Source organism: Pseudophryne corroboree, chromosome 3 (assembly GCF_028390025.1).
Source record: "Pseudophryne corroboree isolate aPseCor3 chromosome 3, aPseCor3.hap2, whole genome shotgun sequence".
Lineage (NCBI taxonomy): Eukaryota > Metazoa > Chordata > Amphibia > Anura > Myobatrachidae > Pseudophryne > Pseudophryne corroboree.
Genome location: NC_086446.1, coordinates 613,655,096 through 613,679,146, shown reverse-complemented (window position 1 = coordinate 613,679,146; position 24,051 = coordinate 613,655,096). Strand labels below are relative to the sequence as shown.

At 43.6% G+C, this 24,051-nt stretch overlaps 1 protein-coding gene across 14 annotated transcripts in view; it reads right to left on the bottom strand.

The window, feature by feature from the left end:
- The window catches only part of LOC135056444 (ATP-dependent translocase ABCB1-like), a 194,363-nt gene that overhangs the window by 78,890 nt on the left and 91,422 nt on the right, over nucleotides 1-24,051 (bottom strand). For all 14 annotated transcript variants that reach the window (XM_063961626.1, XM_063961625.1, XM_063961621.1 and 11 more), the window contains 2 exons: nucleotides 21,112-21,164; nucleotides 7,059-7,149 (listed from right to left, as the gene is read on the bottom strand). In XM_063961626.1, coding sequence (XP_063817696.1) covers nucleotides 7,059-7,149; nucleotides 21,112-21,157 — 137 coding nt within the window. In that variant the 5' untranslated portion in view covers nucleotides 21,158-21,164. The remainder of the gene's footprint in view (nucleotides 1-7,058; nucleotides 7,150-21,111; nucleotides 21,165-24,051) is intronic.

Genomic DNA, 24,051 nt, shown 5'->3' with positions numbered 1-24,051 from the left:
AACAAACCACCTCACCATCAGAATCCTCCTGGTCAATTTCCTCCCCAGCGCCAGCAACACCCATATCCTCCTCATCCTGGTGTACTTCAACACTGACATCTTCAATCTGACTATCAGGAACTGGACTGCGGGTGCTCCTTCCAGCACTTGCAGGGGGCGTGCAAATGGTGGAAGGCGCATGCTCTTCACGTCCAGTGTTGGGAAGGTCAGGCATCGCAACCGACACAATTGGACTCTCCTTGTGGATTTGGGATTTCGAAGAACGCACAGTTCTTTGCGGTGCTACTGCTTTTGCCAGCTTGAGTCTTTTCATTTTTCTAGCGAGAGGCTGAGTGCCTCCATCCTCATGTGAAGCTGAACCACTAGCCATGAACATAGGCCAGGGCCTCAGCCGTTCCTTGCCACTCCGTGTGGTAAATGGCATATTGGCAAGTTTACGCTTCTCCTCCGACAATTTTATTTTAGGTTTTGGAGTCCTTTTTTTACTGATATTTGGTGTTTTGGATTTGACATGCTCTGTACTATGACATTGGGCATCGGCCTTGGCAGACGACGTTGCTGGCATTTCATCGTCTCGGCCATGACTAGTGGCAGCAGCCTCAGCACGAGGTGGAAGTGGATCTTGATCTTTCCCTAATTTTGGAACCTCAACATTTTTGTTCTCCATATTTTAATAGGCACAACTAAAAGGCACCTCAGGTAAACAATGGAGATGGATGGATACTAGTATACAATTATGGACGGACTGCCGAGTGCCGACACAGAGGTAGCTACAGCCGTGAACTACCGTACTGTGTCTGCTGCTAATATAGACTGGTTGATAAAGAGATGTCGTAGTATGTATGTATGAAGAAGAAAGAAAAAAAAACCACGGTTAGGTGGTATACAATTATGGACGGACTGCCGAGTGCCGACACAGAGGTAGCCACAGCCGTGAACTACCGTACTGTACTGTGTCTGCTGCTAATATAGACTGGTTGATAAAGAGATGTCGTAGTATGTATGTATGAAGAAGAAAGAAAAAAAAACCACGGGTAGGTGGTATACAATTATGGACGGACTGCCGAGTGCCGACACAGAGGTAGCCACAGCCGTGAACTACCGTACTGTACTGTGTCTGCTGCTAATATAGACTGGTTGATAAAGAGATGTCGTAGTATGTATGTATGAAGAAGAAAGAAAAAAAAACCACGGGTAGGTGGTATACAATTATGGACGGACTGCCGAGTGCCGACACAGAGGTAGCCACAGCCGTGAACTACCGTACTGTACTGTGTCTGCTGCTAATATAGACTGGTTGATAAAGAGATGTCGTAGTATGTATGTATGAAGAAGAAAGAAAAAAAAACCACGGTTAGGTGGTATACAATTATGGACAGACTGCCGAGTGCCGACACAGAGGTAGCCACAGCCGTGAACTACCGTACTGTACTGTGTCTGCTGCTAATATAGACTGGTTGATAAAGAGATGTCGTAGTATGTATGTATGTATGAAGAAGAAAAAAAAACCACGGTTAGGTGGTATACAATTATGGACGGACTGCCGAGTGCCGACACAGAGGTAGCCACAGCCGTGAACTACCGTACTGTACTGTGTCTGCTGCTAATATAGACTGGTTGATAAAGAGATGTCGTAGTATGTATGTATAAAGAAGAAAGAAAAAAAAACCATGGTTAGGTGGTATACAATTATGGACGGACTGCCGAGTGCCGACACAGAGGTAGCCACAGCCGTGAACTACCGTACTGTACTGTGTCTGCTGCTAATATAGACTGGTTGATAAAGAGATGTAGTAGTATGTATGTATAAAGAAGAAAGAAAAAAAAAACACGGGTAGGTGGTATACAATTATGGATGGACTGCCGAGTGCCGACACAGAGGTAGCTACAGCCGTGAACTACCGTACTGTGTCTGCTGCGACTGGATGATAAATAATGATATAAAAAATATATATATATCACTACTGCAGCCGGACAGGTATATATATTATATAATGACGGACCTGCTGGACACTGTCTGTCAGCAGAATGAGTTTTTTATAGAATAAAAAAAAAAAAACACCACACAAGTGAAGTCACACGACGAGTGTTTAACTTTTTCAGGCAATCACAATATAGTATACTACTAACTATACTGGTGGTCAGTGTGGTCAGGTCACTGGTCAGTCACACTGGCAGTGGCACTCCTGCAGCAAAAGTGTGCACTGTTTAATTTTAATATAATATGTACTCCTGGCTCCTGCTATAACCTATAACTGGCACTGCAGTGCTCCCCAGTCTCCCCCACAATTATAAGCTGTGTGAGCTGAGCACAGTCAGATATATAATATATACATAGATGATGCAGCACACTGGGCTGAGCAGTGCACACAGATATGGTATGTGACTGTCTTGTACTCCTGGCTCCTGCTATAACCTATAACTGGCACTGCAGTGCTCCCCAGTCTCCCCCACAATTATAAGCTGTGTGAGCTGAGCACAGTCAGATATATAATATATACATAGATGATGCAGGCATGCAGCACACTGGGCTGAGCAGTGCACACAGATATGGTATGTGACTGAGTCACTGTGTGTACCGTTTTTTTCAGGCAGAGAACGGATATATTAAATAAAACAACTGCACTGCTGGTGGTCACTGTGGTCAGTCACTAAACTCTGCACTCTCTTCTACAGTATCAGCCTCAGGTCAATCTCTCTCTCTCTCTCCTAATCTAAATGGAGAGGACGCCAGCCACGTCCTCTCCCTATCAATCTCAATGCACGTGTGAAAATGGCGGCGACGCGCGGCTCCTTATATAGAATCCGAGTCTCGCGAGAATCCGACAGCGTCATGATGACGTTCGGGCGCGCTCGGGTTAACCGAGCAAGGCGGGAAGATCCGAGTCGCTCGGACCCGTGAAAAAAAACATGAAGTTCGTGCGGGTTCGGATTCAGAGAAACCGAACCCGCTCATCTCTAATTCTAGCTCAATTTTAAATAAAGATTCTGGTATTTTAATATTAAATTGTGTTTATGAGACCCTAAAAGGTTATTTATTATTATTCTATTTTGTTGTGTTCTTTTTAATATATTTAAATAAAACATTTTTTTAATTAAACGCAACTATACTAAAAAAGTAAGGACATAAATGTATTAACTATTCATAAGCCAGATCTGCACAACAATAGGTTTGTCTGAATGCATAAAAAAAAAATGGTAGCAGGGGAAAAAAAGAAAGACAACAGTTAAACCACCTACAGCGTTACTCAAATGAAAATTGTACCCTGTACTGGGCTAAGTAACACTAGTGACAAAAAGAAAAGCTGTCATTTATACAGACGTGTTGAACTGGAGAAAAAGACATCTCTGCTGGGCTTTCAGGAGTAAAATAACTAAGGGAAGAATGAGCTACATATAAGCAGCAAAGTGATTGAGAACACAAGATATTGCAATAAACTGCTGTCGGGTAAAGAAAGACTAACAAGATTTCTCCTTATAATAAGCAGCCTTGGTGCGTAATTGTCTTCTACTTGAACACTTTCTGAAATGTCAGCCCATGAACCACCATGTTGAGTTAGGTGACTCATGAGCAAACTTGACTGACTTAATTCTATACAGCTTTAAAATGTATTTATTTTAGAAATAATGAATACTGGAACAAGAAATATACTAACTATATATATATATATATATATATATATATATATATATATATATATATATATATCTCACTCAATCTACAGTATATGTTTGTATGACCAGATATATATCTCAGCATATGTCTGTGGTTCCCAAACTGGGTGCCGTGGCCAATGTGATAGGCAAAACCAATGCCTATGGCTTCCAATAAGGAAATATGTGGACAAGCAGAAGCAAATCCTGTCCCTCACCACATAACTAAACCAAAAGAGTACATATAAACACAATTTACATAATGCCATGACTCAAAAAAGTTTAGGAACTACTGGCATATACTGTACGTAATCTATTGATTTTATAAATATGTGGAGGTACAACGTAAGTTTTAATTATTTTTTATTGCGCGTTCAACTTATTATTCACGTTTCACAACAAGGTGTGCCTTTGAACGGGAATTAGCAGGACATCGACACAGAGACCATCTTTGCTGAATGTGGTCTAGTCGCAGTAATGTGTCTAGGACTGGCTCCTAGCCTACTAGCCACCCCCAACCCCCACCACCCTTCCCCCCTCAATATCGGTCTGGGAAAGCAGGAGCGGATCCAGAATATTATAACAAGGGGCTCCATGACAGGGGAAAAGGGTGGGGTAATATTTGCGCGCAAGCTCCTGGAAAAGTAAACGTTAGCAAGGGTGTGGCCTCGCAAAAAAAAAAAAAAAAAACAAGTGGACGTGAACAAGATTGTGGCTTTGCAAAAAATAATGTGGCCTCAATGGGAATGCTGTATCTGTATGACAAGGAGATGGTGATGCCTTGCAGAGGGTGACGTGAGAGGGTGATGGGGTGATACAGACACAGGGGAGAGGCAGAGAGTGAGGCATTGGGTTGCTGATGTCATGACTGCATGGGATTTATTTTATTGTTGGGGAGGAGCAAGTATTGACTTAATATTATATGTCCCATAGTACTAGACAGCTACTATTTAAAAAAAAATCTTTAAAATATCCCTTTAGTAAAAATAATAATAAAAAAAAACAAAACAAAACACTGCATCCTCAAAATTACAGGGATGACTCTGGAGCCTGGATTTGTAATGGGGGATCATTCCGACCCATTCGCACGCGCGGTTTTTCGCTGCTGTGCGAATGGGTACGGAATGCCCATGCACGGCGGGCGCAGGGCGCGTGCGTGACGTTGCCCGGCGACAGGGGTCGCCGGGTTATGTCGCGGCTACCGTCGGGAGCGGTCGCAGTGGCGACCGCTAAGAAGATTGACAGCAAGGAGGCGTGGAGGGGTGGATCCGGACCGTTGGAGAGCGTTTTCGGGGAGTGGTAAGTATAACGCAGGTGTGTCCAGGACAACGGAGGGCGGAGGAGTGACGTCAAAGCCAGGCCCATCATCGCTTGATCCATCGCACAGGGTAAGTATGTCCAGGGCTAGTCTTCTTCTGCTTGAATTTTGTTTAGCTTAGCAGGGCTGCACAAGTGATTGCAGCCCTGTAAGCTAAAATACACTCCCCCATAGGCGTGGACGGGTTCACTACGATATGCCGGCGGCCGGGCTCCCGGCGACCAGCATACCGGCGCCGGGAGCCCGACCGCCGGCTTACCGACAGTGTGGCGAGCGCAAATGAGCCCCTTGCGGGCACGCTGCGGGCACGGTGGCGCGCTACGCGCGCCACACTATTTTATTCTCCCTCCAGGGGGCTCGTGGACCCCCACGAGGGAGAATAAGTGTCGGTATGCCGGCGCCGGTATGCTGGTCGCCGGGAGCCCGACCGCCGGCATACTGAAGACCACCCGGCGTGGACTATTGATCGCAGCAGCAGCTAAATGTTGCTAGCTGCGATCAATTCGGAATGACCACTATTGTCTTCACTTAACTACGGATGATCAGATTGTTCACATGAAGTTCATGAATTAGTTTCTCTAACCACTGGAAATGACAATTTTCATCAATATTTTCAAAGTGAAGCTTAATAACCTATTTAAAACAGACTCCGTAAAATCTGAACCCAGAATTTCCTAAATATCTAAACGTTGCTGGATTCCTGGTAATGTCACATCAGAAGCACCTGTGTCTGCAGCATTACAGCATTGAGGATTTTGGTTTTATTTTTCAGCAACCTGGTTGTATTTGTGGGGTGGAGTCTGCAGGACCAACATACTCCATATAAGCACCCCCTGGTTACTCAAAGATAAAGCATAAAAAAAAAAAAAAAAAGTTGCAATGTGATGAAGAGAATACACATAAACAAACAAGATACTCAGTATAAAATACAATAATTGCTTTTAGAATGTACTGTAAGCAGTATATTCTGAGCACAGCTGTGCTACTTCTGGCATAAATAAAAGTACTGTGGTCTTGTTGCTCCCATAAGCTTACCTGAAGCCAACAGCCCACCCACCGCCAGCTGGAGTCAGCAGCGCAGCACCTGGAAATGTGTGACCTCACTCTTTGAAAGCCCACCCACAATGCTGCCTGATTGGATCCCAGGGTGGCTGTCACTCTCTCAGTCAGTGTAGTGGGCAGGAGGCAGCAGCTAGGAGGCGGGCGGCCAGCTAAATACTTTAGCAGGCAGAGGGAGGAGGGAATATGGTGTCGGAAAATCGGCCCACCCACTAAGGTTGCGGCCGCTCAGGTGAAACTTGCCTGGAGCCAGCCCTGAATGTGTCCAATTCCACACAGATGCAAATACAAGATTTTGTTTTATATGAAAATACTGTATATTTCAAACAGGGTTCCAGGATAGAGATCCTAGTTTTGTGGATATGCCAGAACTACCTAATTTACTGCTGCCAGACCATCTTTAAGTCTTATATAGGCACATTTATAGGGGGTGGGAGTATTTTCATACATACATATGCCACTGTAAATATACAGTAACAGGCACATTTGCAGTGAGGCATGTGAAATATAGTCCTGATGTTCCCATAAACTCATCACTTATTTAGGACATAAACAAAGCTTCAACAACCAATATTTTAGGAGTAAAAATGCAAGGTTGTACAGGGGGTGATCAAAACTTGATCATATAGTAGGCTGTACTGTGGCGTGATGTATAAAACTTTGCAAACCTACAAGATTTCACACTGGACAAACATTTAAAAGTACAAAAAATGTGCTTTAGAATTTATGGCACTAGGAATGTACATTTTGTGTGTTTGTAAAGGAACCCAAATCTCCCCCCCCCCCACTCCCCCCCCTCGTTGACTTTTTTTTTAAATAGCAAAGCAAGCAATTGCACTATGGTATTGTAACATACAGAATATACTCCTTGATTTAATACAATTATTGCTGCAATTTAATTAACAAACTGTGGACATAAGCAGGACAACAGGTCATTTCACATCACACTGCCTAAATAAACATTATACAATGAGTCAGACTGGCCATCAGCTGTGAAAAAATTTGATAGAGGAAGAATGTCCCTTACTTGTCACTCTTTTCCTTTTTCACTCCATTACTTGCTTGCTTTTCATCTTGTTGAAAGGTTGGGTTGTCATAAGTATGATCGGGAAAGCCATCTACAACAAGGCAATGTCACAAATTTACCAATGGGAAAATAAATATATTATATATATATATATATATATATATATATATATATATATATATATATATATATATATATATATATATAAAGATGTCTGCACACACAATCCATAAGTCAGCTTGCTGGGGTGTCACTGAATCTTCATGTTTTAGGAGAATATTATTTGGCATGAATACGTATAGTGATTATTAGACGTGCACTCACCAGTCCATTTTAGAGTCAACAAGGTTTATTGTAGCAGCATAGACACAATCATCATTCCGAGGTTTCGGTCCCCCCTAGGACCTTTATCAAGGTTCAGGTGCTATACAAAAACTGCATTCATATATGCACCCTCCCCTCATAGAAAATACAGCAACATTAAAGACATGGTATACATAAAAACACGCTAACATCAAAAGACATAGACATACTTATCCCATATGCCAGGCACATTTCCAGCTCTTATCAAACGCTCCATGGTTACACCGCACTCAGGAGCGGCTGCTGTGCCCCATATTCCGTGTGTGCATAAATGTGTGAAAAACCCACCTGGCCGGCCGATTATATCGGCCAGGGTGTCATTGTTTCAATCGGTAGCACGCTATTTAGATATATATTTACAACCAGGGTGGTCATTCCAAGTTGTTCGCTCGTTGCAGATTTTTGCTATATTGCGGTTAGTCGCTTAATGCGCAAGGTTCGCAGAGCGCATGCGCTTAGTTATTTTACACAAAAGTTAGGTATTTTACTCACGGCATAACGAGGAATTATCATCGTTCTGGTGATCGTACTGTGATTGACAGGAAGTGGGTGTTTCTGGGCGAAAACTGACCGTTTTCTGGGCGTGTGCGAAAAAACGCTGGCGTTTCTGTGAAAAACGCGGGAGTGTCTGAAGAAACTGGGGAATGTCTGGGCGAACGCTGGGTGTGTTTGTGACGTCAAACCAGGAATGAAACTGACTGAACTGATCGCAATGGCTGAGTAAGTCTGGAGCTACTCAGAAGCTGCTAAGAAATTTCTATTGGCAATTGTGCTAATCTTTCGTTCGCAATTCTGCTAAGCTAAGACACACTCCCAGAGGGCGGCGGCTTAGCGTGTGCAATGCTGCTAAAAGCAGCTAGCGAGCGAACAACTCAGAATGAGGGCCCATGTGTAAAAACTAGAGATGTGCACTTGAAATTTTTCGGGTTTTGTGTTTTGGTTTTGGGTTCGGTTCCGCGGCCGTGTTTTGGGTTCGACCGCGTTTTGGCAAAACCTCACCGAATTTTTTTTGTCGGATTCGGGTGTGTTTTGGATTCGGGTGTTTTTTTCAAAAAACACTAAAAAACAGCTTAAATCGTAGAATTTGGGGGTCATTTTGATCCCAAAGTATTATTAACCTCAAAAACCATAATTTCCACTCATTTTCAGTCTATTCTGAATACCTCACACCTCACAATATTATTTTTAGTCCTAAAATTTGCACCGAGGTCGCTGGATGACTAAGCTAAGCGACCCTAGTGGCACCTGGCCCATCTAGGAGTGGCACTGCAGTGTCACGCAGGATGGCCCTTCCAAAAAACACTCCCCAAACAGCACATGACGCAAAGAAAAAAAGAGGCGCAATGAGGTAGCTGTGTGAGTAAGATAAGCGACCCTAGTGGCCGACACAAACACCTGGCCCATCTAGGAGTGGCACTGCAGTGTCACGCAGGATGGCCCTTCCAAAAAACACTCCCCAAACAGCACATGACGCAAAGAAAAAAAGAGGCGCAATGAGGTAGCTGTGTGAGTAAGATAAGCGACCCTAGTGGCCGACACAAACACCTGGCCCATCTAGGAGTGGCACTGCAGTGTCACGCAGGATGGCCCTTCCAAAAAACACTCCCCAAACAGCACATGACGCAAAGAAGAAAAAAAGAGGCGCAATGAGGTAGCTGTGTGAGTAAGCTAAGCGACCCTAGTGGCCGACACAAACACCTGGCCCATCTAGGAGTGGCACTGCAGTGTCACGCAGGATGGCCCTTCCAAAAAACACTCCCCAAACAGCACATGACGCAAATAAAAATGAAAGAAAAAAGGAGGTGCAAGATGGAATTGTCCTTGGGCCCTCCCACCCACCCTTATGTTGTATAAACAGGACATGCACACTTTAACCAACCCATCATTTCAGTGACAGGGTCTGCCACACGACTGTGACTGAAATGACGGGTTGGTTTGGACCCCCACCGAAAAAGAAGCAATTAATCTCTCCTTGCACAAACTGGCTCTACAGAGGCAAGATGTCCACCTCATCATCATCCTCCGATATATCACCGTGTACATCCCGCTCCTCACAGATTATCAATTCGTCCCCACTGGAATCCACCATCTCAGCTCCCTGTGTACTACTTTGTGGAGGCAATTGCTGCTGGTCAATGTCTCCACGGAGGAATTGATTATAATTCATTTTAATGAACATCATCTTCTCCACATTTTCTGGAAGTAACCTCGTACGCCGATTGCTGACAAGGTGAGCGGCGGCACTAAACACTCTTTCGGAGTACACACTTGTGGGAGGGCAACTTAGGTAGAATAAAGCCAGTTTGTGCAAGGGCCTCCAAATTGCCTCTTTTTCCTGCCAGTATAAGTACGGACTGTCTGACGTGCCTACTTGGATGCGGTCACTCATATAATCCTCCACCATTCTTTCAATGGGGAGAGAATCATATGCAGTGACAGTAGACGACATGTCCGTAATCGTGGTCAGGTCCTTCGGTCCGGACCAGATGTCAGCATCAGCAGTCGCTCCAGACTGCCCTGCATCACCGCCAGCGGGTGGGCTCGGAATTCTGAGCCTTTTCCTCGCACCCCCAGTTGCGGGAGAATGTGAAGGAGGAGATGTTGACAGGTCGCGTTCCGCTTGACTTGACAATTTTGTCACCAGCAGGTCTTTGAACCCCAGCAGACTTGTGTCTGCCGGAAAGAGAGATCCAAGGTAGGTTTTAAATCTAGGATCGAGCACGGTGGCCAAAATGTAGTGCTCTGATTTCAACAGATTGACCACCCGTGAATCCTTGTTAAGCGAATTAAGGGCTCCATCCACAAGTCCCACATGCCTAGCGGAATCGCTCCCTTTTAGCTCCTCCTTCAATGCCTCCAGCTTCTTCTGCAAAAGCCTGATGAGGGGAATGACCTGACTCAGGCTGGCAGTGTCTGAACTGACTTCACGTGTGGCAAGTTCAAAAGGTTGCAGAACCTTGCACAACGTTGAAATCATTCTCCACTGCGCTTGAGACAGGTACATTCCACCTCCTATATCGTGCTCAATTGTATAGGCTTGAATGGCCTTTTGCTGCTCCTCCAACCTCTGAAGCATATATAGGGTTGAATTCCACCTCGTTACCACTTCTTGCTTCAGATGATGGCAGGGCAGGTTCAGGCGTTTTTGGTGGTGCTCCAGTCTTCTGTACGTGGTGCCTGTCCCTTGAAAGTGTCCCGCAATTCTTCTGGCCACCGACAGCATCTCTTGCACGCCCCTGTCGTTTTTTAAAAAATTCTGCACCACCAAATTCAAGGTATGTGCAAAACATGGGACGTGCTGGAATTTGCCCATATTTAATGCACACACAATATTGCTGGCGTTGTCCGATGCCACAAATCCACAGGAGAGTCCAATTGGGGTAAGCCATTCCGCGATGATCTTCCTCAGTTGCCGTAAGAGGTTTTCAGCTGTGTGCGTATTCTGGAAACCGGTGATACAAAGCGTAGCCTGCCTAGGAAAGAGTTGGCGTTTGCGAGATGCTGCTACTGGTGCCGCCGCTGCTGTTCTTGCGGCGGGAGTCCATACATCTACCCAGTGGGCTGTCACAGTCATATAGTCCTGACCCTGCCCTGCTCCACTTGTCCACATGTCCGTGGTTAAGTGGACATTGGGTACAACTGCATTTTTTAGGACACTGTTGAGTCTTTTTCTGACGTCCGTGTACATTCTCGGTATCGCCTGCCTAGAGAAGTGGAACCTAGATGGTATTTGGTAACGGGGGCACACTGCCTCAATAAATTGTCTAGTTCCCTGTGAACTAACGGCGGATACCGGACGCACGTCTAACACCAACATAGTTGTCAAGGCCTCAGTTATCCGCTTTGCAACAGGATGACTGCTGTGATATTTCATCTTCCTCGCAAAGGACTGTTGGACAGTCAATTGCTTGGTGGAAGTAGTAAAAGTGGGCTTACGACTTCCCCTCTGGGATGACCATCGACTCCCAGCAGCAACAACAGCAGCGCCAGCAGCAGTAGGCGTTACACGCAAGGATGCATCGGAGGAATCCCAGGCAGGAGAGGACTCGTCAGAATTGCCAGTGACATGGCCTGCAGGACTATTGGCATTCCTGGGGAAGGAGGAAATTGACACTGAGGGAGTTGGTGGGGTGGTTTGCGTGAGCTTGGTTACAAGAGGAAGGGATTTACTGGTCAGTGGACTGCTTCCGCTGTCGCCCAAAGTTTTTGAACTTGTCACTGACTTATTATGAATGCGCTGCAGGTGACGTATAAGGGAGGATGTTCCGAGGTGGTTAACGTCCTTACCCCTACTTATTACAGCTTGACAAAGGCAACACACGGCTTGACAAATGTTGTCCGCATTTCTGTTGAAATACTTCCACACCGAAGAGCTGATTTTTTTTGGTATTTTCACCAGGCATGTCAATGGCCCTATTCCTCCCACGGACAACAGGTGTCTCCCCGGGTGCCTGACTTAAACAAACCACCTCACCATCAGAATCCTCCTGGTCAATTTCCTCCCCAGCGCCAGCAACACCCATATCCTCCTCATCCTGGTGTACTTCAACACTGACATCTTCAATCTGACTATCAGGAACTGGACTGCGGGTGCTCCTTCCAGCACTTGCAGGGGGCGTGCAAATGGTGGAAGGCGCATGCTCTTCACGTCCAGTGTTGGGAAGGTCAGACATCGCAAACGACACAATTGGACTCTACTTGTGGATTTGGGATTTCGAAGAACGCACAGTTCTTTGCGGTGCTTTTGCCAGCTTGAGTCTTTTCATTTTTCTAGCGAGAGGCTGAGTGCTTCCATCCTCATGTGAAGCTGAACCACTAGCCATGAACATAGGCCAGGGCCTCAGCCGTTCCTTGCCACTCCGTGTGGTAAATGGCATATTGGCAAGTTTACGCTTCTCCTCCGACAATTTTATTTTAGATTTTGGAGTCCTTTTTTTACTGATATTTGGTGTTTTGGATTTGACATGCTCTGTACTATGACATTGGGCATCGGCCTTGGCAGACGACGTTGCTGGCATTTCATCGTCTCGGCCATGACTAGTGGCAGCAGCTTCAGCACGAGGTGGAAGTGGATCTTGATCTTTCCCTAATTTTGGAACCTCAACATTTTTGTTCTCCATATTTTAATAGGCACAACTAAAAGGCACCTCAGGTAAACAATGGAGATGGATGGATACTAGTATACTTATGGATGGACCAGCGACTGCCGACACAGAGGTAGCTACAGCCGTGGACTACCGTACTGTGTCTGCTGCTAATATAGACTGGATGATAATGAGATGAAATTAATATATATATATATATATATATATATATATATATATATATATATATAATATCACTAGTACTGCAGCCGGACAGGTATATATATTTATTATGTAATGACTGATGACGGACCTGCTGGACACTGTCAGCTCAGCAGCACCGCAGACTGCTACAGTAAGCTACTATAGTAGTATGTATAAAGAAGAAGAAAGAAAAGAAAAAAACGGGTAGGTGGTATACAATATTATATATATATTATATACAATTATATATATATATATATATATATATATATTAAACTGGTGGTGATTATTAAACTGGTGGTCAGGTCACTGGTCACACTATCAGCAACTTGCAAGTAGTACTCCTAAGCAGACAATCACAATATATATTATACTGGTGGTCAGTGTGGTCACAATGGCAGTGTGGCACTCTGGCAGCAAAAGTGTGCACTGTACGTTATATGTACTCCTGAGTCCTGCTCTCAGACTCTAACTGCTCCCCACTGTCAGTGTCTCCCCCACAAGTCAGATATACATTATACAGTCACACTATCTATCTATCACTTCAGCAAGTAGTAGTACTCCTCCTAATGCTCCCCAAAATTACTACTGTGTCTCTCTCTACTCTAGTCTCACTCTCTTCTCTATAAACGGAGAGGACGCCAGCCACGTCCTCTCCCTATGAATCTCAATGCACGTGTGAAAATGGCGGCGACGCGCGGCTCCTTATATAGAATCCGAGTCTCACGATAGAATCCGAGCCTCGCGAGAATCCGACAGCGGGATGATGACGTTCGGGCGCGCTCGGGTTAACCGAGCAAGGCGGGAAGATCCGAGTCGCTCGGACCCGTGTAAAAAAACATGAAGTTCGGGCGGGTTCGGATTCCGAGGAACCGAACCCGCTCATCTCTAGTAAAAACTATACAAAGTTACATTAAAGATATGGGTGAATTGATTAAGGACATTAGGTCTCTGGATATTGATGTGGAGACGCATCAACTTGTAACAATGGATGTGTCTTCACTTTATACAATGATACCACATGAGGCTGTTATTGCAGCCATTAGGAAAGCTCTCCTGATAAATCATCAACAACGACCACCCATAGATTTTCTGCTGGAACTACTGGAGATAACTCATGTGTGTAATTACTTTAAGTTTGGTGACCGGTACTACCTCCAAACTTCCGGGACCACTATGGGGAGTAACATAGCCCCGGCATATGCTAATCTATATATGGATGAATATGAACTGAACTATATATTCCCGGAGTTTGGGGGTAGTATCGGTTATTATAAACGCTACATCGATGACATATTCGTTTTTTGGTCAGGAGATAGGGCCTCAGTAGAGAATATGGTAGCAAGCTTGAATCAATTGGTTACACCTATTCGCTTCACGATGGAATGTGACTGTAAACAAATTAATTTTCTTGATTTGACTGTGTTCTATGAGGGGAGGGGGTATATATTGATGCAGTTTTTGCATAGCACCTGAACCTTGACAAAGGTCCCAGGGGGGACCGAAACTTCGGAATGATGATTTTGTCTGTGCTGCTACAACAAACCTTGTTGACTCTAAAACGGACTGGTGAGCGCGCTTCCAATAATCACTATATATATATATTATGTATATATACACACACATACACACTCACTCAGGTGCAGCACTCCCAGCCACAAAGGATGATCACATGTACAAGCGGCAGGTATCAAGTTGATACCTGCCACTTGTACATGTGATCATTTTTTGTGTCTGGGAGTGCCGCACCTGAGTACCTGTATTGCGCATATTACGTGAGGGCACCCGGATCGATAACTGCAGTACGAGAAGAGCCGGACCAGACGTGGAGATATATATATATATATATATATATACACACATATTATATATATATATATATACACACACACACACACACACACACATACATACATACATACACGATGATAATAATAAAATAATTTTTAGATATAGATAGATAGATAGCGATAGAATGCAAACGGCTGGCACTCGTGGAGACTTATAATGACCACTTGACACAGTTATTAATGTCAACATTTTAGGGCCAATGCCCTTTTATCAAGACAAACACTTTTTTTTGTCTTGATAAAAGGGCACTGGCCCTGAAACGTTGACATCTATTAACTGTGTCAAGTGGTTATTATAAGTCTCCACGAGTGTCAGCCATTTGTCTTTTGTATTTCACGTTTAAAAGCAAGGCTCCAGAGCAAGCTGCTGTGTTGGACTACAACAGTACCAAAACCATCAGAATATTATATATATATATATATATATATATATATATATATATATATATATATATATATATATATCTATCTATCAAGAAAGGAAATATTCGGCACTCCGATATAGGTTAACGTCACAGCTTGCTCCGGTGCCCTGCTAGCGATAGAGCATATAACGGACAGAAATAGCCGGCACTCACAGAGACTTGTTAAATAAATTGACACAGCACAGCAGCTAGAGTCAACGTTTCAGGATAGACTCCTTTTATCAAGACCAACTGCAATAGTGAACAAAAAACATTTATACACATTACCAACACCTCATGTGCACGGCTTCCTCCACTCTCCGGGACTCACAGTGACGTCATGGGAGCGCACCAGCGCCGGCGACCCTGCATCCCCGGGGGGGCGGAGACAATGCAAAGTGAGACCCATCACCATGGCAACGCGGCTGTACATAACAAACACGGGGGACGCGTTAGAAATATGCATATATTGACAAATGCAGTGTACAAAAGATTAAGCACACATAAGCAAGGACAAAAGGGACTAAGGGGGCATGTACTCTATAAATAAATGTTGTTAGGGTACCCGTCGCTAGAGGAATAGAGGAACAATACTGGCTGCTAAGCCAGACCTCATCCTTGGTGAGAGGAAGTAACGCAGTCATGGAAGACCGGGAATCGCTTTGTAGAGCTACCCACAGCGGACAATTGTTTCACTCTATAGCGCACCTCAAAGCAATAAACATGATAAATATAGGGTAAAACTAAGGTAAAGGGAATGGGATAGTGTTAGTCACAGGGAATTTAAAGAAAACAAGCATAAGATAAAATGTCATTAAGGCCCAGCGGTTTGACAGTTTGTAAGGTATAGATCCAGCGTGCTTCTTTTTGTAGTAGGGTTTTACCCCGATCTCCACCTCTTTTAGATTCTGGGACCCCATCTATGATTTCATATCGAATGGATGCCAGATTGTGGTGAAAATCTTTAAAGTGGCGGGCCACCGGTTAGTCAGAGCCCTTCCCTTCTAATGCTGCTCTAATACTAGAGCGGTGGAGGGCGATCCTCTCTTTAAATTGACGAATAGTTTTTCCGATGTAAAGGAGTCCGCAGGGACACTTGATATAGTAGATGACAAAGCGACTAGAGCAGGTATATGAAGATTTAATACAAAATTTCTTCCCTGATCTCGGATGATAAAAGTATTGTCCTGTTTCAAGGCAACTGCATGTAGTGCAACCCAAACACCTGTAGTTGCCAGGCTTCCGTGTGAGGAAATGTGCATAAGTCGTTTTGCTGAAGCTGGAAATATCATTGTGTACAAGAAAGTCCTTGATGTTCTTGCCCCTGCGAAATGCTGGAAGAATGGCAGAGTCTTTAAATGTAGGTAAGGTTTTATCTTTCGCTACAATCGTCCAAATCCGTTTCGCTGAGCCAACCGTCTGGGCACTGTTCGTTGAAAAAATCCTGTGGCCACACTATCCGGTCTCTAGATTCACTAGGCTTAGTCTTTCGTAATAAATCATTCCGGTTTTTGGGGAGCACCCTCTCTTTGGCTTTCTTCAAATACTTTAATTTGTACCCTCTAACCAAGAACTTGCGTATCATCTTGTCAATCTGATTGCTAGCATCCATACTGTCACTGCAGATGCGGTAAATCCTTAAAAATTGGGAGTAAGGTAACCCCCATTTTAAGGCAGGGGGATGGTGGCTATTAGCGTGTAAGGTAGTGTTCCTATCGGTCTCTTTTACATATAAAGTGGTGTGCAGAAGATGATTGTGATCCTGGATGACCATAACATCCAAGTAATGGATTCTCTCAAAGCTGCAAGAGTATGTGAATTTAATGGAGGTATCCAGTGCATTCACATGGCTTATGGCATTGTGAAAATCCTCTTCCGTGCCAGACCACAAAATGAAAATATCGTCGATGTAACGATAATATGCCCTAATCTTACTGGACATCATGGGGTTAGTAAGGAACAGATCCTTTTCTACCTCACACATAAACAAATTGGCCAGGCTTGGAGCTACACAAGAACCCATAGCACACCCTGACTGTTGTTGGTAAATTTTGCCATCGAAAATGAAGTAGTTGCGCTTCAACGTGAGCTCGAGCAGCTGTATGAAAAAGTTGACATCTGGCCCTGTATAGCTCATGTTGCCTGTAATACAACGTCTAATAGCTTCAATACCCCGATGGTGGGGTATGTTGGTATATAGGCTCACGACATCTATTGTACACATAAGGTGTTTATCCGGCAGTGGAGTCAAAGCCAGAACTTTGTTCAAATAGGCTGTGGTATCCTTAAGGCAGGTAGCCTGGTCACTCACAATGGGCTGCAAAAACATATCTAAGTATTGTGAAATAGTGTAATATAGAGATTCACGGGCCACAATGATGGGCCGACCTGGGGGGCATATAGGGTTCTTGTGTAGCTTTGGAATAGTGTATAGCACTAGAACAACCGGCCACTCTTGGGATAATACCTCTTGAATCTTAGCGTCTATCACATTGGTGACTGTTGCTTCCCTCAGCACTGTGTCTGGCTTTGACTCCACTGCCGGATAAACACCTTATGTGTACAATAGATGTCGTGAGCCTATATACCAACATACCCCACCATCGGATAGTGTGGCCACAGGACTTTTCAACGAACAGTGCTCAGACGGTTGGCTCAGTGAAACGGATCTGGCCGATTGTAGCGAAAGATAAAACCTTACCTACATTTAAAGACTCTGCCATTCTTCCAGCATTTCGCAGGGGCAAGAACATCAAGGACTTTCTTGTACACAATGATATTTCCAGCTTCAGCAAAACGACTTATGCACATTTCCTCAAACGGAAGCCTGGCAACTACAGGTGTTTGGGTTGCACTACATGTAGTTGCCTTGAAACAGAACAATATTTTCATCATTCGAGATCAGGGAAGAAATTTTGTATTAAATCTTCATATACCTGCTCTAGTCGCTTTGTCATCTACTATATCAAGTGTCCCTGCGGACTCTTTTACATCGGAAAAACTATTCGTCAATTTAAAGAGAGGATCACCCTCCACCGCTCTAGTATTAGAGCAGCATTAGAAGGGAAGGGCTTCGACCAACCGGTGGCCCGCCACTTTAAAGATTTTCACCACAATCTGGCATCCATTCGATATAAAATCATAGATGGGGTCCCAGAATCTAAAAGAGGTGGAGATCGGGGTAAAACCCTACTACAAAAAGAAGCACGCTGGATCTATACCTTACAAACTGTCAAACCGCTGGGCCTTAATGACATTTTATCTTATGCTTGTTTTCTTTAAATTCCCTGTGACTAACACTATCCCATTCCCTTTACCTTAGTTTTACCCTATATTTATCATGTTTATTGCTTTGAGGTGCGCTATAGAGTGAAAAAATTGTCCGCTGTGGGTAGCTCTACAAAGCGATTCCTGGTCTTCCATGACTGCGTTACTTCCTCTCACCCAGGATGAGGTCTGGCTTAGCAGCCAGTATTGTTTATATTCCTCTAGCGACTGGTACCCTAACAACATTTATTTATAGAGTACATGCCCCCTTATTCCCTTTTGTCCTTATGTGTGCTTAATCTTTTGTACACTGCATTTGTCAATATATGCATATTTCTAACGCGTCCCCCTTGTTTGTTATGTACAGCCGCGTTGCCATGGTGGATGGGTCTCACTTTGCATTGTCTCTGCCCCCCCGTGGATGCAGGGTCGCCGGCGCTGGCGCGCTCCCATGACGTCACTGTGAGTCCCGGAGAGTGGAGGAAGCCGTGCACATGAGGTGTTGGTAATGTGTATAGTATTTGTATTCCGCACTCATGAAATCAAAATCACAGTCAGCTTGCCCGGTGCCCTCTAAATCAACTTTGCAGGTTGAAGATATAAGCACAATGAAGCGGCACTCCAGGATAATATATATATATATATATATATATATATATATATGTATAGCAGATAGATGGGCGGCACTCAGAAATAATATCAGGCAACAAGCAGGGTAAGGCAACGTTTCGAAGTGTTTACTTCTTCATCAGGACAATATAAACAGTGAAACACCAACCTTATAAATGCTCACCACAGCGTGTCAGAACAGCTCCGGCGCGGGACGCGAGTGCACTGCAGACGCCCACAGATGACGTCATCACCGCTTGACGCGTAACCGGGGCAACTGTAAGAAACACTCCACAGTTTCAGACAAGATCACCAGAGTACCGATCTATGTGTAACAGATACAGACAATAACATACAAATATAAACAGTCAGTAATTACATTTAAAAACATACTGCAGCGGTTTGGAACAGGGAAACCGGTACCCGGCCGTACTATTGGATGGCAAATTTAAAGATAAGATCAATGTTAAAACAGAGCATACCAAGGGCATAAACGGCACACCAATGATGTTACATAAAGTACAATTTAAAGAAAACATTGTAGTCCCAGGGTTTCGTTAAGTCCCCGGGGAGCGAGTGTTTGTAACTCGTGAATCCATCTGGATTCTTTCCGTAGCAATCTGAGCGATCTGTCACCGCCACGCTGTCTCAATGGTTCATGATCAATTATCATGTATTTTAAACAGGCAACGCTATGTTTTGCCTGTAAGAAATGACGCGCAACTGGTTGGTCTAGATGTCTCAATTGCACTACTTGCAGAGCTCTCACCATTTGGTAAATTCTTTTGCAACCCCTTTAGTGGTAGAAAATACTTTATCCAGCATAGGGTTACATGTAGAACTAAATTTATCATTTATATGACCACCTGCCCATGTGGCCTCAACTATGTTGGCAAATCTGACCACACGCGAGAGGATTGCCAATCATAGATTGGCCATCAGGAATGCTTTAGCAACTGGTCGGAGCGACCAACCAGTTGCGCGTCATTTCTTACAGGCAAAACATAGCGTTGCCTGTTTAAAATACATGATAATTGATCATGAACCATTGAGACAGCGTGGCGGTGACAGATCGCTCAGATTACTACGGAAAGAATCCAGATGGATTCACGAGTTACAAACACTCACTCCCCGGGGACTTAACGAAACCCTGGGACTACATTATTTTCTTTAAATTGTACTTTATGTAACATCATTGGTGTGCCGTTTATGCCCTTGATATGCTCCGTTTTAACACTGATCTTATCTTTAAATTTGCCATCCAATAGTACGGCCGGGTACCGGTTTCCCTGTTCCAAACCGCTGCAGTATGTTTTTAAATGTAATTACTGACTGTTTATATTTGTATGTTATTGTGTTATTGTCTGTATCTGTTACACATAGATCGGTACTCTGCTGATCTTGTCCGAAACTGTGGAGTGTTTCTTACAGTTGCCCCGGTTACGCGTCGAGCGGTAATGACGTCATCTGTGTGCGTCTGCACTCGCGTCCCGCGCCGGAGCTGTTCTGACACGCTGTGGTGAGCATTTATAAGGTTGGTGTTTCACTGTTTATATTGTCCTGATGAAGAAGTAAACACTTCGAAACGTTGCCTTACCCTGCTTGTTGCCTGATATTATTTCTGAGTGCCGCCCATCTATCTGCTATTTTGGACCTTAAGCCATTGAGGTACCTAGGAGGGCACCAGGCAAGTAATTGTTGTTACTTTGGAGTGCTGCCACAATTGATATATATATATATATATATATATATGCACAATGAAGCGGCACTCCAGGACTTAATTCAAATAAGCAGGTCCATCCAGTCTCCCGATTTTGATGTGCACATCAAAGTCGGGAGACTGGACCCGTTTATTTGAATTAAATCCTGGATTGCCGCTTCATTGTGCATATTATATATATATATATATATATATATATAAAACATCCTTGAACTCAAACTATACATTCATGCACTAGGGGGGAGTTCAATTACTGGCGATGTGCTGCTTGGTGGCACATTTTATTTGAGTGAGATGAGTGAGACGCGGATAAAGAGGGATGACATATGGTAGAGAGACACAAATATTGGGAATACAAATGAGAGAGAGAGAGAGAGAGAGAGAGAGAGAGAGAGACAGACGAGAAGGAATAAAGATGAAAGAGAGACAGATGGGGGAGGAGGAGGTTGTAAACGAGAGACATCAATGAGAGGGGAAGAGAGAGGACAAAGATAACAGCAGACTAGTCCGTCGTCTATACAGACAGCAATGGATGTAAAGCTAGTGACTTACCTATGATGGTTTTGTCTTTCTTGGGTATATGTGTGTCTTCTCTCATATTGCCTCTGAAACATTAAGAAATTCACATGAGATAAACATTAAAATTAAAAGTATTTGTAGATGCTGTATTATATTATGGGACTAAAACTAAGTTTCATCATTCTGCATAGGAAACATAATCCTATTGTTTGCCCAAGTTGCTATGTGCAGACAGATACAGTCAACAAACCAGCCCATCCTTAAATATGCATCATTTATTTAGACGTAACACTATCAGCTAATTAGGAACAAATTGAATGTAACATTGCCTTTACATTTATTGGGAAGTGCAGCATTGATAAGAATGAACCTAGAGGAAAGGGACTATTCATTCTATAAACTAAACCATTTACAAACAAATATAAAATAGAGTAAATCATTATTTGCATATTTTCATTATATTTAATGGAGAATTGCATTATAGTATTCAAAATGTATTTTGAAAATGAACCCTTTAAATCACATAGAAATATACTTTCAAATCAAGCCAGACCCTCTTACTGTTGGGACCATGGACTTTAGGCTGCTTTCAGGTTACAGCTAAAGCCACAGCTACCACCAACAGTACATATTCCTGCAGAGAAACCCAATTCCAGGTAAACAAACAAACAAACATTAATGTATTATTGGATGCTATAACAAAATCATTTTGCGATGCAAAAAATAAAGCAATCTTTGAAAAATTTGATGGCTGTGGGAAACCAGAGATGTCAACATGACCCATTTATCCAGGAGATGTTTGCCTGTTGTCATAGTTACAATAAGGCAGTAATTATTCCAAATCATTTCAACTCCTACTTCGCCCTCTTACCCTAGTTAAGCGTAGAAATAAGGTTCTGCAGGTGGATGTGAGCATGAACAGTCATGAGTAGCCTGGTTAATCAGTTTGCTATAACTAATGCTCTTCTTACAAACTGATTTATTCTGGGATATTTTGGGTTTAGCGCTAAATTTATACCTGGGCTCAAAAAAATTAATTATTAAAAGCATTGTACATCAATTAATTAATATAGCTTGGGTTAAAGCAGTATGAAAATAAAGGGTACAGATTTATATGTACTACGAGAAATGATTCAGGTTTTATAGCTTTCAAATAGCTTCAGAAATTTTCCACTATGTTAATGAAACAAATTATATGTGAAGTAAATGGCTACGTATTTGCATTTCTCTCTTTAGTGATCCGAGGCAGCTAGTGCCAAAAGCAATGAAGTTGTTAAGGCTCTAGCAATCTCCGTCAGTTTTCCCATACTTTTCTCCTTTAGCAGAATTATGCAATGCTGTAAATATTGTAATACTGTTGGCATAACAAAACTGTTTGCTAAAAAGGCGACACATAATCTTGAGGGTCATTTGTTAAAGTCAAATAACTGGTTAGTTGCCACAGTAAACTGAGCACAGCTAATGCAAATTTTTCTGTATATGGTAAAATATTACAAGAGCACAATCAAATAGGGTCCTGTTCTTGATCTCTGTTCACATTTTCTAAAACCACTTTGTAGGGTTAAAACATATTTGGAGGAAGTATTATAAAACCTTCTGAAGAGGTGTCACCCACGACAACCAATAAGATTCAAAGTATCGTTTAGTTAAATGTACTAGATAAGGGACAGCAAGAATTTGATTGGTTGCCACTTGAAGCCTTCATAAACCTCCTTCTTGGTCTGATAATCATTTAGGGGTCTATTCATGTAGAAAACGAAAACATAATTGCTACTTATCACTATACATCGCATCTCTTCGATGCGATGTATAGCTGTGATAAGTAGCAATTCATGTATACTCACCCTTCCGACGATGCGCTGCGGTGTCTGGGGCTCCTGCGGTGAGGTCTTCTCCAGCGGTCCCTCCTGCGATGCGCGGAGTCCAGCGGCGGGTCCCTTTGCGCATGCGCAGCTTGATGACCTCCCGGCAGGCCGCAGTGGTTGCTGGGAGGTCGGGGGGCGGAGCCTGCACGAGGTGCCGAGCAGCGATCAGGGAAGCATTGAGCTTCCCTGACGTCTCCGCACTACAGTTCAGGTTACGCCGTCCTCAGATGGCGAACCTGAACTCCATGGAGAAGCGGAAAGCAGAGCTTTCCGCACCTTCATGAATTGCACTCACCATACAAAGGTATGGTGATGCGATTCAGGCACAGAGCGGGGGTACCGCTGGAGAAGTCAGAGACTTCTCCACGGTAACCGGCTCTGTGAATTGTGGTAAGCAGAGAAAAGCCCTGTTTAACGCAAAACAGGGCTTTTCACTGCTGCATGAATAGACCCCTTAGTACCTCTAGTAATCTCTGCAAAATATTAAAGAGGGTATAAAGCAGTGAAACAGTAGCATACCCTCAGCCTTATGCAGCGGACATTTACACAGGGGCACTGAGAGAGGGAGGGAAGGTAGGGGCTTAGTAAGGCATAACCACACCCCTCTGATACCACAACAATGCACCCGGATGTGCACAATAGGATCTACACCACAACAGGGCATGACCAAATACCCTTCAGTGGCTACACCCTCCAGTACTTGGGCCACATAAAGGATCTAAACAAAGCAGAGGTAGCCATGAGTTTTGGGGTAATTAAACTAAAACCAAAAGTCTGTTGATGTCAAACATTGAAAAAACGTATCAGTTACCAGCCTGTGATGTAAGGCTGATTAACTTGCTTCCAGCTATTGCAAAATGTGCACTGGAGGTATTTGTATAGCGACAGCCTCTATGTACCTGAACTAATCTGTGAGTCACTCATTAAAAACTGAACACACTGTCTCCCTCCCAATTACTAATTCTATTATTTATTTTTTTATATTTCCCATTTTGTTCTCATATAATGATCACCAGTTATTTACATGTTCACTTCCGTAATTTTCAGTATACTGCTGGGAGCCTGTATACTAAAGATGAGTCATCCAGAGTTACTTGGTTATGTTCAG